Below are 16,171 nucleotides of genomic sequence, written 5' to 3' on the forward strand. Positions count from 1 at the left end.
TTAATTTGGTCAAATAAGTCCGAATTTACAATCAGTTTATATGATTGCACCTTAATCGGAGAATAATCCTCTTTTCGGCTTAAGGCATCAGCAACAACGTTGGCTTTTCTTGGGTGGTAGAGTATTTCACAGTCATAATCTTTAACTAATTCCAACCACCGACGTTGTCTCATGTTTAACTCTTTCTGATCAAAGAAATACTTTAGACTTTTATGATCAGTATAGTAGTACATTTTGTTCCATATAAATAGTGTCTCCAGATCTTTAGCGTAAATACTACTGCTGCTAATTCGAGATCATGGGTCGGGTAGTTTGCTTCATATGACTTTAATTGTCGTGATGCATATGCTATCACCTTCCCTCTTTACATAAGAACACAACCCAATCCAACACGTGAGGCGTCAGAATATACTACAAAGTCTTCTGTTCCTTCGGGTAAAGCTAGTACGGGAGCTTTAGTTAGCTTTTCTTTCAAGATTTGAAACGCCTTTTCGTGTTCTGAGTTCCATTCAAATTTGGAATTCTTTCGTGTTAGCTTTGTTAACTGGGAGGCTATTTTCGAAAAATACTGAATGAAACGCCGATAATAACTAGCTAAACCTAGAAAACTTCTTACTTCAGTTGGGGTCTTTGGAGGGGACCAATGCATAATAGATTCTATCGTGATGGGATCTACCAAGATACCCTTTGCATTCACTACGTGACCCAAGAATTGAACTTCTTGAAGCCAGAATGCACACTTAGAAAACTTTGCATATAGCTTTTCTTTTCTTAATGTATCAAGAACCTCGCGAAGATGTTGAGCATGATCTTTTTCGGTTCGGGAATAGATTAGAATGTCATCGATGAACAAGATGACGTAACGATCAAGCATAGGCTTACATACTCAATTCATAAGATCCATAAAGACTGCTGGGGCATTCGTTAAGCCGAATGACATCACAACGAATTCATAATGCCTATAACGAGTACGGAAAGCCGTCTTAGGTACATCTTCTTATCGTACCTTTACTTGATTATATCCCGACCTTAGATTGATCTTTGAGAACCAACTAGCACCTTGCAGTTGGTCAAAAAGATCATCAATTCTAGGCGAATGATACCTATTCTTGATGGTCAATTTATTCAATTCACGGTAATCAATGCACATCCGCATGCTACCGTCTTTCTTTTTAACGAACAAAATAGGTGCGCCCCAAGGTGAAGCACTTGGGCGAATAAAGCATTTGTCCAAAAGATCTTGTAGTTGAGACATCAACTCCTTCATCTCGTTTGGTGCCAACCGATATGGCGATTTAGCCACTGGTTTAGCCCCTGGAACTAGATCAATTTAAAACTCGACTTCCCTTTCCTGTGGAACTCCCGGTAACTCATCAGGAAAATGTAACATCCCGAAGTCTCAAAGAATAACATTTAAATATATAGTTTATTTATGGCAAAATAGTTACTCGGATAAATAGAGAAATAATAAATTAATAAAATAATAGATAAAAGAAAGTCCATGAAATTATAAACGAGTGTTAATAGTTAATTAATATTAAAAATGGAAAGAATTATGGACTTAAGTAATTATAATGGATCAAGATGGTGGAATGGGCCTTAGGTCCATGGGTTTTGAGGAGTATAAATATCTCCTTAAAACCATCCTAAAACCCTTATCCTCATTTCCATCTTCCATAATCTCTACACACACTTAAGAACACACACATACACAACACACACATACACCTTACAATAAACGGCCAAGAGAAAGAAAGAAAGAAGAAGCAAGATCGAACGCTAAATATTACTAGATTGTCCATATACAAGATAGATCCAAGATTAAAGTCCATAACTAAGCTAAACGACAACAAACGAACATGAAAAGGTATGTCCTTAAAGATTACATTTTCATTAACGTTTAGCTTTGAAACTTGAAACAATAGTAGATCGGGTCTAAACGAACATGAAAGTTGAAAACTAGATGTTAAAATGGAACTTAACGAACTCGTAACTATGAACGGCTCATTTAAGATGAACCCTAGATCTAGTCTTGAACATTTTAAGCTTGCAAGATTCGAACTTTATGATTTCCCGAGTCAATTCTTACCTGGAAAGGGTCACGAGAGCGCTTAAGGAGAAAGATGGCTTCATGTTAAGGGTTTATATGTAAATAATAATAATAATAATAATAATAATAATAATAATAATAATAATAATAATAATAATAATAATAATAATAATAATGAACGAGCTGTGGGTGGAGACCCAACCCGTGACCCACATATGGTCCAAAACCCATCTGCCAACCATGGCTATTGTACACCCAAGAGACCCCCACTAATCGATTACCCAGACCATCGATCACACTTTCTTCGTTTACAAATGAAATCAATCAAGGTGTGCCTCAAGTCGCATACAATGTCCAAGATGCTAACTTTGGACTTGATCGCATACAACGGAGAGTCGATTACAGTAGTTAATCGCATACAAATGGTATGTTCGATTAAAAATTAAGATCGATTACAAGAGGGTTTTCGTTTACACTAAGTGAACTCTATTACAATATCAGTGCCCTGCCCTAAACGCATACAAATAACCCGATTACACCAACTAAACTCGCAGTCGATTACAATCAGATTTCGTTTACCCTCCAGATCTCGCTTACATTGTGATCGACTCCGGTAACGCTCGATTACAATAAACTCTCAATTAATTCGTTTACAATCCAACTCGAACACCTTACCATCGGTTACAAGGAGGATTCGATTACAATAAAAGTCCGATTAGAGGAAGCATCGATTACATCTAGATTCGTTTACATTGGACTTAGTCATAACGGGACTCGATTACAATTGAATCGCATACAATGTAAGCGAATTCTGCAGAATTGGAATACTATCTATCAGTCAATCGATTTTGAGGGTTCAATGGCTTGTAGCGGCTGTTAAAAAAAGAGAAGATGAGGAAGATAGAAAGAACTAGCAGGTGTGTGGAGGGAGGTTGGGCCTTGTAGTTTCATTTATTAATATCAAAACCCGGCCCAAAGTTTCGCCAAGCCCGATTACACCCCGAGCCCAAATAAAGCGACCAGGAGTAGCCCATTAGCGAACAGTTGGATCCGAACCCAAGACCCGAGCACCGAATACCCAAAACTAGGCCTGTTCACGAGCCGAGCGGAGCCCGAGCCAAGGCAAGCTCAAGCTCGGCTCGATAATCAATCGAGCTGGCTCGGCTCGAGCTCGAGCTCTTAATCGAGCTAAAAATTTGAGCTTAAGCTCGGCTTGGTTTTAAATCGAGCCGAGCCCGAGCTCTTAATCGAGCTAAAAATTTGATCTCAAGCTCGGCTCGGTTTTAAATCGAGCAGGCTCGGCTCGATTTGGCTCGAGTTTACCTATAATAATAAAAATTATATGCAACCATCAAGCTAAACTAAATAAATATGACGTTAAGATAAACACCAACCAAATACTAACTAAATAAATACATCTAATAACACCATCGAAAACAAAAAATGTTCAACAAGTCTAAACCAAACCAAATACAAAATTAAGCAGAGAAGTATTATATCTCAGTTACTCAGTATATGAGCGGAGGCCGGCGGCAGAGGTGAATATGAGCGGCTAGGGTTAGGGTGGAAAATGGAACGTATACTGATTATTGAGTGTGTGAACTACGAAGTCTCATATATCAATTACTTAGTATATGGAATTATGAATATGAACTACGGAGTGAGAAAGGAAATTGGGCTGGATTAAAGGAAAGCCCATGTGTAAAAATAATTGGGCTCGATAACTATATGCATGTATGTAAATATATATATATATAATAAATTAAAATAAAATAGTTCGAGCCTATCGAGCGAGCTCGAGTCGAGCCGGGGCTAGCTCAGGCTCGGCTCGTTTATAAATCGAGTCGAGCTAGGCTCGGCTCGTTTATAATCGAGCCGATTTCAAGCGAGCTTTCTTCGAGCTTTTTTCAAGCGAGTTTCGAGCGAGCTTCGAGCCGTGAGCTTTTTGAACAGCCCTACCCAAAACCCGCTATAGCTTTGTAAATTTAAAAGACATAGTTAAACCCGTTAAAATTTATAAAACAAAATATAAATAATAAAAGTTTAATAATCACCTCGTTAAATCTAGTTAACTACGGTTAACTTGAATAGAAAGTCGGATGGATACGATTAACATGATTCGATATCTACTTAACGTAGTTAACCCCGTTAGCTCGGTTAAGTTAATTTAACAATCTTCGTTAATTAAGGAGACCCTGCTAGATCATTTAAGACTTAAGTAATGAGCTAGCTTATCGAGCAAGCTTAGTTAACCTCGTTAACTTATTTAACTTAATTCAATAACTTGGTTAACTATGTTAGTCAGTAATATGATAAATTAACACATATTTATGTTAACAGTTAGCTGGGCTCCATTAAAGAAGAGGAATACAGTTAATACAGAACGCAAAAAGGATCCAGGTGAGTTTCTAGCCCCTTTTCTTGTTATGTTTTCGGGGCTGTGTGCATACTCGATGTGATAGTTAATACACTTACCTTAAAAGGTAAGTGTATGCCATGTATGTTATATGTGATAGATACGAATGATTGCTTGTCGGTACGTAAACGATCTTCGGATATTGCATGTACTGTCAGGTTATAAATAAAGATATGAATATTGTATGTAATGTAAGGATGATGTATGAACGTTACGAAAGAAATCTTGTCGGTACGTGAACGATCTTCAGATATTGCACGTATTGCCAAGGAAAGTGATTAGCTCCTTACATGGATATTAAATAATAACTTATATACAGTGTTCCTTCTATGGATAATATATAGAGTTCCTTCTATGGATAATGTATAATGTTCATTCTATGGATAGTATAATGTTCCTTCTATGGATAGTATAGTGTTCCTTCTATGGAAAGTATAATGTTCCTTCTATGGATAGTATAGTGTTCCTTCTATGGACAGTATAATGTTCCTTCTATGGATAGTATAGTGTTCCTTCTATGGACAATATAATGTTTCTTCTATGGATAGTATATAGTGTTCCTTCTATGGAAAGTATATATGGTGTTCCTTTTATGGATAATATATATATAAAGTGTTCATTCTATGGATAATATATGTATAGAGTGTTCCCTCTATGGAGAATACATATAGTATGGGTAATAGTTATAGTTCTTTTAATAGATATTATGTGACGTTCCTCTTATGGATATTTATACAAAGGTAAAGTATTAATACGTGCCTTCAGGTACGTTAAGAAGTATATAAGAATGAATTGCATGTTGCCTGATTAACTAGAACTCACTCAGCGTAGCTGACTTTTAGTATGCACGTAGGTATACATGTTTAATGAGAGAGCATGAGGAGGACACATGGCATGGATTGAATGGTTGGCATCTGAAGATGGAAGAGAAATGATGATTTAAAATAAGATGTTGAATATTATGTTTTAATGAATATATCAACTGTTTTGTATCGAATGATTAAATTGAACATTTCCGCGAAAGTTTTAATAAACTCTGATTTGTGAAACTGTGTTTTTGAGTAAATCCGATGCTAAAGTAGGGTTACCGGGAACGGGGCCTTACAGAAAAACATCAGGGAATTCATTAACAACAGGGACTTGATCAAGTTCCTTTTCTTTTTCTTTTGTATCAATCACGTAGGCAAGAAATGTCTGATGATTGATGGTTGATTAATTTGTATATGTTTTAGTTCGTTTATTGTTTAGTTTTAACTGTTTATTCTAGAACTATCGATACTTCATACGTGTTTATTGTATTTCAGGTCACAGGCATTAAAGTACTCAATTTGGACCTGATGTGACACGGAATGAAGACCCGAGATGTCCAGCACGCAAAACGAGAAGACAAATAAAGTTTGTTGGTGACAAGACCCATCGCGGTACGCGATGGGCTTGCTGAGGACCCATCGCGGTACGCGATGGTGGTTAAATGAAGTTTGACTTTTTGGTCAATCACGATACGCGATTGACCCTTGAAGACCCCGTCGCGTACCGCGACGGGTGGTGCAGACGGGATTTTTAGGTTTATATCTTATTCTTCATAAACAAGAACCCTAACTCCATTTTGACAAAACAAAGGTGATTCCAGCAGCTCCAAGAGGCGATTTCCATCACCATAGCTTGTGCCAAGACCTCCCGCATGATCTATATCATCCGTGTCGAAGATTTGATGATGTCAAGGCTCGGCTAATCTCCTAGAATTGCACCCGGGATGTATAGTTTGTAATCTCTACAGTTTTTCTCATGTGACTAAGAATATTATTGTATTATTATTGATGATTGATATGTGATTATTGATATTTGGTATTTCTGAGTAATCGGTCGGTATAGGTTTACGTTGGTCTGAACGATCTGTTACCAGTTGCTAGATAATTGATCATATGATTGTTTGGTTAGACTGAATACGATAAAACATGCAATTGCCCTTAACTGAGTCACACTGGTAATGACTGTTTGATAACCAGTGTCGTGTGTAAAGTGATTGTTGATGTCTAAGGTTTTATTTGATTGATCAGTTTTTAGTTAATCGTTAATAATTAATCTGTTAGGTTGCATGAGATAACTGTTGGTTGCTTACTTGAATTCCCGGGTGTGATTTGTTTGTTAACTGCTTAATACTCGTTTACTTGTTCGTTTCTTAGTTCTCTAAATTCAAACTATTGCTTGTGTGATCAGCACTAAAAATCATTCACTTCATAATTAGAAATCTGTTATACAAATACATTGACCACATACTCCTTGTGATACGATACCCTATTTGCTCTAAATATTTAGAATAATTAGATTTTTGATTGACTCAAACGACGGTCATCAATGACCATGCTTCATATAACTCCTTACTTTCGCTATCGAGCATATTATAATATTATTTTTCCTTTGTCCATAAACACAAACTTGTTCTCCAGCCGGTGACAGAAATTGAACGATCTTTCTATTACAAACTATAGACGCCTAATGTTGGGATAACCAGTCCATCCCAATAATGACATCAAATTCCCTTAGTGTAATAGGAATTAAGTCGATAGAATATTCTTCTCCTTGAATAATTAGTTTCCAATTTCGACATACTTCGGAGACGTAAAAGCTCTTATCACTAGCGATTTCGACGTCTAATGAATTTATTAATTTACTTCTACTAAAAGAACTATGGCAAGCAAAAGTTTTGGATACGAAGGATCTACTAGCTCCAGAATCAAATAAAACATAAGCAGGGAGGGATTTTATGATAAAAGTACCTGTTACGACATCAGGTATAACCTTCGCCTCCTCTGCGGTGATTTGAAAAGCCCTGCCTCGGGGTTTTTGAGTTTCCAACTTCTTCACGTTCTCGGCAGTTCTCGATCCTTCTGTCGCATTTCCATTTCTTGTCCTTAACTGTGGGCAATCCATTTTCATGTGGCTCGGTTTATAGCAGTTATAACATAAGTTCACTGGACTAGTACACTCTGGTGTTGTATGCCCACGTCTCCCACACTTATAACAAGTTGGATTCTTATAACGACATTCCCCGAAATGCCTCTTTCCACAGAACTGACAAGTACCGGATTCCTTCTTAAAGCTAGGTACTTGAGTAGGCTTAAAAATTTTCGCTTTCTTTGTAGGTGCTGAAGGAATTACAACATCTAGCTTTCTCTTACCATCTCTTTCAACTTGTCTTTTTAGCTCCACTTCTCGTTCACGAGCCCAATTAAGAAGCTCCTCGAGACTTACACACTTTGATGGAGAAATAAATTCTCTTATTTCCATTTTAAGGATAAGATAGAAACGAGTCATCCACGCTTCTTCACTAGCGAAAAGAGAATGCCAAAACTTGGCTTTATCATAGAAAATTCCAAATATTTCGTCCACCGTTTCATTGCCTTGACGCATGTGAAGAAGTTCTTCGGTGATACGATCAATTGCAACACGTAGACTGAAATGTTTTAGGAAGATTGGTTTGAATTCTTCCCAATACATATTTCTAATCGTTTCCCTACCTTTTTCCTTTTTGACCATATCCCACCAGTCTTTAGCTCGTTCAACAAACTGGTTTGTTGTGAAGATCACTTCATCAGCCGCGTTGCAGTGACACGTGTAAAAAATAGTTTCCATGGCTGTTATCCACCTCTGGCTAACCAACGGATCTATTTCTCCCTTGAATTGTAACGGTTTACAAGCCATGAAATTTCTGTACGCACATTGATGCGTTTCTACCTCCACTTTTGGTGCCGCTCCCACATTCTAGAGAGGCTTTTCCACAATCGATTCATTCTTTTTCAGATTTTCTTCCAGCATAATTTCTATAGATTTTTACATTTCGGCCAAAAGAAATGAAATATTGGCTTCGAATGCTTTCCCCACCTCAATAGCTATTTGATTGCGAATTTCATCAGGTACAATTTTTGTAGCATTGTCTTGATGAAGTGAAGGCGCAGATTTTTCTGAAGCATTATCTACATGCTTTTCTACATTACGGCTTCTATCACCGTGTACAATATTTCCTTCTTCCTCCGCCATATCTTTTTCCTGTGGTGAATAATTTATTTATTATAATTTTCATTCCATAATCTCATCCCTTCTAAGGTTCTTTATCTAAGGCCTTTATACTCCTCAATCTATTGATAATTCTAACAAATTATCTAAGGCCATAAATCACAAAGCACCGTATATGCACATATGATGCAATAATTATAAACATGCAAATTATTTCATGCATATTTAGTTTTCCTCCACTTACTCTTTGCTGTTTCCAACACAATATAATTATTGAGAATTCATAGCGGTATGATACATTTGCTCTCATACTGGCCAGACATGAAAGAAATATATTATACTTATCATGATCCCCCAACTACTATATTGTCTTTTAAACATACAAATTTCACTTTTCAAATAATTTCTCTTTTATTTTCAATTATGCACCCGTACAAAACTCCCCTTTGTAGCTTCCATGGACCGCTTCTGGACTGGACCTTCTCGTTTATTTATCAAGAGCACTTATGGTTCGAGTCTAAGTATTTATCTTGAATACTTAAATCTCTAGAACCGTGCTCTGATACCAACTTGAAACACCCAATTTTTTTATTTTTTTCTTTACAATACTTTCACAAAATATATCAGAGTAGGTTACAGTTTACATCCAAAAATCTGTCACTCGAGGTGACTTTTATTTTATAAGAATATATATTATACAAGAAAACATATATTTTTAAAACAAACTTTATTATACAAACTATTAAACACGAGAGTATGGTTCTTTTGTCAGTCCAGTTCCGTCCATGAAGCTTCAACCATCTAGGGGTGTTTTTCCTGAAAACATTTTAAAACATATTTTTATTAGCTTTCGCTAAGTAAGTACACCATTTTATAAAAATATGTTTTATTTTCATTTGAAATTTAACACCAAAATTTCTTGGAATTTCAACTCCCGAAATCCTTATTTTTTTTTACTCCACCTTATTATTTGAGAATTCAACACCCGAATTCCTTGGGATTTCAACACCCGAAATTCTTAATTTTACTCCTCATTATTCTTTGAAAATTCAACACCCGAATTCCTTATGAGTTCATTTATAACCCATGAGGGTTATTTACTTCCCTTTTTATATTTGAAGTTCAATACCCGAAACCCTTGAGATTTCAACTCCCGAAATCTTTTATATATAGTATTAAAATTTTGGAGTTTCAACTACCAAAACTCTTAGGACTTGTAACCCATTTTTTTATTAGAGGCATACCACCATATTTATGTTAAAACCATAGCCTCTTTTTAAGCCACACATTAATTCACATACTTGGACCCACAATTATTTCTCAAATAATCATATATATGCATATCAAAATAAACATATATAAAACGCTTGTAAAAATACATGATTATGGTCCGTGTACTTACCTCTAGGTGTTAGAAACTCAGGTGTAACGATAGCTTCTAAATTTGGTGAGGTTTTTATTCAACTTTTGGCTAGAGCTCATATATATACTCACACTCAAAAACAAACTTTCTTGTTAAGAAATTTTCCGATAAGATTTCCCTTTTTTTTAATCTTAGGATAATATGATAAATATCTTAAATATGACCTGGCATCAGTATCCTTACTTCATCGTTAAGTTTACAATTCGTTTCAATATTATCGTATTATTTTCTTACATTATTATTATTGTTATGTTATTATTAATATATAATATATATATTTTTAATACACACGATTCACACATTGTACTTTCATTTTCTTATTTTATATTCATTTAATATCTTTTAAACGATATTTAATCATACCCGAATACATGTCTAAACACCTCATATTTCAACGAGTCGTTTTATTCGCTACTTACTCCTCTACTAATATTTAAATATATATTTCAAATACTTTATTTTTTATCCACAAAATAGGATGTTACAAATTTGAACGGTAACGTTTTATTTTAAACGCGTTAATACACTATATGTAACATCCCATTTCCTAGTTTCGGTTAATAAAATGAGAATATGAATTATTATGAGTCAAGCTAGCGTTGGGTAAAATGGATATGAGTTATGGACTTGGGTCATGAAGGAAAGAAGGAATAGACCATGGGCTTAAGCCCATGATCCATAATTATATAAAGATTAATTACCCATTTTTCATTCATTTACACATATTCCATACACCACCAAAACACACACCTAGCTCTCTCTCACCTTGCTCTCTCTCTCTCTAGTCGAAATCACCAAGGAAAACCTATCCCGATTCAAGGTAACGATAGTATGATATTGTATGAGCTTAAACCCGTTAGATCTAGTTGCGAAACGATGAGGCGACACCTTTAAACCGTTAAAGTCACGAGATCCGGGTGGAATCAGGTATAAACCGAACCTAGGATTAGCTTAGGGGTCACCCTAGCTCAGATCTGGATCGAACGGGACGAAAAACGGTGAAAATGGTGCAAAAATACGTATTTCCGGCGAACCCGCGGTTTTCCGGCGCTGGAAAATCGGCGGGTACGAGGAAGGGAATGTCAGAGAATGTTTCTGACATTCTCTGACCTAACCCTAATTCGTTAACTAATTAGAGGCAGTTCGTCAGATGATTCATTACAAGAAGCTTAACAAACTAGCCTTAGTTCGTATCCAGATTCGTTAAGGAAAAGATAACGAATTAGTCCCCCAATTCGTTATAGTCATTTGTTAAAAGGAGATAACGAACTAGAAGGTCTAATTCGTTACAAAGAAGGGTCATTCGCTACGAGGTTCAATTCGTCAAAGGACCAGTTCGTTATAAGGTCCAATTCGTTAAAAAGACCGGTTCATTATAAGGTCCAATTCGTTACAAGGACCAGTTCGTTATGATAACCCAATTCGTTAAGAACCATGTAACGAACTAGAAGTTTAACAAAATTACATAATGGTCCCTGGACTTAGAAAAAGAATGATATAATTACAAAGAAGCCCTTGAACTTTTAAGTTAGTAAATTAATTAATGATATAAAATTCTAATGGAAAATGTGTTAAGACAGTTAATGGAAATTAATTAATTAATGATTTAAAATTCTAATCGACCCCAGCCAGGGGCTCTTCCCTTTGGACCCTGCTAGGGGATGCCGCCCCTAGACCCCGCTGTCAGGGGCACTGCCCCTGGACCCCCGTTCGTTGAGGGTTATAACTAGACTTGAAACACGATGAGAGTAGTGATAGTTAATTTCACGTGTAATTGTTATACAGTTAGTCGAGCAAAGCTAAGGAAATGAATAACAATTAACGGTGAACGTAATCGAGTTCAAGTGAGTTTCTAGCCCCATTCCTTGTTTAGTTTCCGGGCTGTGTGCATACTCGATTCGATTAGTTAATATACTTATCCTAAGTGATAAGTGTATGCCATATATGTTTTATGTGAAAGGTATGATTGACTGCTTGTCGGTACATGAACGATCTTCGGATATTGCATGTACTGCCAGGTAAAGGTTTGATGATAAAATTGTTGTATATGAAGAATGAATGATGTATGTATGTATGAAACTTACAATTATGTACATAGAAAGGTATGGTATGAATGTATGGAAGAAAGGGTGACCGGACCCTAATAATATCCGAGGATGGAGGGTACCGGACCCTAATAATATCCGAGGATGAAGGGAGACCAGACCATAATAATATCCGAGGATGAAGGGAGACCGGACCCTAATAATATCCAAGGATGGAGGGTACCGGACCCTAATAATATCTGAGGTATGTAGGGTGAAATGCCCCTTATAATGTAAGGTTAGCTATAAATGTGTATGGATGAATGAAGTACAGGTTATGTGTGTAATGTGTACCTTCGGGAACGTATATGTGTATGTAAAGTAAGTTATGTGATTAACTAGAACTCACTCAGCGTAGCTGACTTTTAGTATGTACGCAGGTTAACAGATTGAGACAGCTGGTTTGAGATGGACACATGGCAGAATTGAAGAGGCTGGCATCTGAAGATTGTCATGATGTTTTGAATGTTATATTTTATGTTATGTTTTAAAAGACAAATTATGGATATTTGTAACGAATGGTTGATGTTTTATATTATTCCGCGAAAGTTTTAATTAACTCTGATATGTAGAACTGCGTTTATGAGTAAATCCAACGTCCAATGTAGGGCACCGGTAACGGGGCCTTACACTATATTGTATTAAAATATATTTTTTATTAACTAAAATATAGTAAATAAAAATTAATATGTTATTAACTAAAAATTAGGCACCTGTAACAGAAAATTATAAACATTTTTAATATATTTATTATTAATTACATTATAACTTTTTGATAAACAAAATTTTAATAACATTGAATGTATGTTTACACATTTATTTTTTCTATATTCTTTTTTAGAAATGATACGAAACATAATTTTCAGTTATCCAATACTATTTTATTTTCTTAAAACCAATTAAAATATATGTTTTAATTAAGATGTGTATACGAATAAATTTATGTTAATTAGGGGCGCAAAGATATTTCTTTGTTATTTTTTTACTTATATTTGTTTAAGTCAATTTATATTGTTTCCATACTTTGCAACAAAATTCACAAATTTAGTTGTGGTCCATATAGAAAATCAGTTTTTTGGTTTTTAAGTAAGATCATACCAATTATTTTTTATATTTTAATATGAACTAAAATTTTTGTAAGCACATTATGCTAAATAAATATAAAAAAGACCAAAATTATTTTGACTCATAGATTAGTTATAAAAGTCGGTGTGCCAATAATGTGTTTCCATGGAATAGGGATTAGAAGAACGGTTTGTGCGATGGAACTAGATTGCGAGTAATTAATTTGGGTAGGCGTTTTGTTGTAGTAAAAGTTATTTCATGTACTAATACTGGTTATCGCACTTATATAATTCGTTGTGGTCTAACACTTTTAGATAAGAAACTTTTGTTTAAATTGAAGAGACTGTAGTTTTTTCCAGTTGTATTATGTTTTGCAATGACTATTAACAAAAGTGAAGGTCAATCTCTAGCAAGAGTTGACATATATCTCAGAGACCCGTTGTTTACACATAGACAACTCTATGTAGCTTTATCAAGAGCGAAGTGTGGTGTTAAAATTCTTATATTAAACAAGGAACACAAAGTTACAAATAAAGAATAAATATGGTTTATAAAGGAAGTCTTTTTAGTAGCTTATGAATTTTACATTTTTAGCTCTTGATTATGTTTTCAAAGATTGTAATTTGAATGTTGTTTGGGTTTATCTTTGTATTTCACAATCATTGGTTTTCGTACCAGTATTATTTACAACTTAAAGTATGTTGTCGCCCCGAATAACATATAACAACTTATGTTGTCCTTTCAAATGAAATGGTTTGTTCGAAAATTTAAATATTTCCACCCGTGTCGTACATGGGTTAATAACCTAGTTTTAACAATATAAGTGTATCTTTACTTCACCAACGAATCATGACTAGTAGAGGTGCACATACCGGTTGGCTGAAACCGGTTTGGTTTGATCAACAAAATTCAAAATCGGTTTATGATCGGTTTAGGTTCGGGTTTTAGTTGGGTTCGGTTCGGTTAACCGATTTGTAACCGGTTTTGGTGGAGAAAATTACAAGCTGATTCCGAACCTACAGTTTCAATCGGTTCCAAACCAGTTTCTGCATAATTGATTTCAAACGAAAGCATAAACTACAGCCGATAATTAGCTAACAAATACAAAAGGCTTATAACACAAAATGAGCTCTACAAAAATGCCTGGAGGTATGGCATTATGACTAAACATGGTCTTAGAGTGAAATTGGGGAGGGGGTAGTGGAGACGATTGTGACTACTAAAAATATAGGTGTATCAAATGAGAAACGAGGGATGGAAGGTTTAAATTTGAATGAGAAATTACAATAATGCCCCTTAACCTACCAAATATGATGTGATCATTGCACTTCCGCTAAACAATCCATATTTCTCAAAACATTGTATTTCAACCAAACATCAAAATATTCAAAGTGTTGGAATAAACAAACGTCGGCAATCACACATGATTTTGTGGCTATATAATACTTGGTGAACATGTATTCAACATAGCTAGACTCAAACTCAAATTATTTAAATTCAAATATTAACATACTTAAAACATACTCAATTAACTTAACTAATGACCAATGAAACCACCTCAGGTTAATCTTCACAACGCAATCCTTATATCTTACGTTGATATAATTAGAGGCGTAAACAATCCAAGCCTGAGATTCACTAATCTCGAGCTCTGTTTAATTGTTTTGATTTACGAGAGATCAAGCTCAAGCTTAAGCTTGGTGCGCTTGAGTTGTTTTTTCAAGCTTGATAGTTAATTTGTTATTTATTAATCCATATACGCTAGTTTGGTGATAAACATTTTGTTAATCATAAAGTTTAATAAGAAAAAAGAACAATCCAGAATAATAAAAAAAATCATAAAATTGGTAGTGGTTTTATGGATACAAATATTTCTTGTTTCTCTGCACACTAATACACCTATATTAGTACATAAATAACTGTTTGTTACGAAGAACGAAAAATAAGAAAACAGAAGTCTGAGTTTCCGTTTTTGACTCACATACTTCTTTTTTACTTTCATAGACATTTTCTTAACCCTAAACCCGACTAGTGCAACTAGCCCATTGACCGACATCTGAGACAAAAAAAAGTTATGGTTGCTGCCTTCCTCACCTCACCTCACATGGGTTATATATGCCAAGCAATGTTAGAGTATGACCCGTATCGGATATATAGATTATTTACCTTCATTTAGAATCGTTGTTCCAGTTATCATAGATTCTCTTCTAAACACCAACATGTGATATATATATCTAAATACGCACACGCACACGCACTCGCACACTAACACTATTTTACTAGATTTTCCGATACTCGAAAATATGCAATGCTAACCAGCTAGGATTTTTAAGTTCGAAGTAAAATTAATTATCTTTTAATTAGACCCACATGGTATTACTGTCATGTTGGTAAACCCAAATTAATATATTTCATAGTCATATCATGTCTTGTTTTATTATCCGATAATAGTTGAGTTGTGTATCATATGCAACTCAAGGGGCTAAAATGAAAATCTTACATTAGGGTTTAACCTAGTTTCGGTACTATATATACGCATGTTACCATGTTCATGTCTAAATCATTTCATATATCGCCGCTGTGCCATAATTTCATTACCTGAAGATTTATTAATTTCTTTGAGGATTTAGTGTTCTGACCATCTTGTAAATTTGTGTTTTGATGACAGCCTATTCGGATCCAATGGAATCGGAACATAGCATGTTGATTGTTCATAGCACTTGCTGGAGATCCAGTGAGGTACGTATGCATTTGTTGATTGTTCATGTTAAACGTTACAAGAAATTACATAAAACAGTACGTTGTTTGATTCAAACAAATGTTACTTAGATTATATAATTTTTTGATTCAAAATACAATGGTCTCAATTGAGAGAATCGTTTAGGCAGTTGAGGAAACACAACAGCAATTGCAATATAACATAACTTTGTCTTTCAACACAATGAAAATACGTTCACACACTTTTTCAAACCAATCTCTTAATCTTGACTAATTTGGTTTTTTTTATAAGGCTTAATAGCATCTAAATGAGTTCTTGAAGTATCCACTAGCTTATTATATCTAAAGTCTGGCCATAAAGAATTCTTCATTTTGTGTAGGATCCCGAGTCGAGGGTGAAA

The 16,171-nt window shown here is 35.0% G+C and overlaps 1 protein-coding gene across 1 annotated transcript; it reads right to left on the reverse strand.

Annotated features, from left to right (window-relative positions):
* Positions 1 to 6,959: 6,959 nt before the first annotated feature.
* On the reverse strand, positions 6,960 to 8,168 carry LOC143543153 (uncharacterized). The gene has a single exon (XM_077035542.1). It carries the CDS (start codon positions 8,166 to 8,168, stop codon positions 6,960 to 6,962), a length of 1,209 nt encoding a protein of 402 aa, XP_076891657.1.
* Positions 8,169 to 16,171: the final 8,003 nt, after the last annotated feature.

Source organism: Bidens hawaiensis, unplaced genomic scaffold (assembly GCF_021521415.1).
Source record: "Bidens hawaiensis isolate Kalapana, Puna unplaced genomic scaffold, B.hawaiensis_p1.1 tig00013074_1, whole genome shotgun sequence".
Taxonomy (NCBI): domain Eukaryota; kingdom Viridiplantae; phylum Streptophyta; class Magnoliopsida; order Asterales; family Asteraceae; genus Bidens; species Bidens hawaiensis.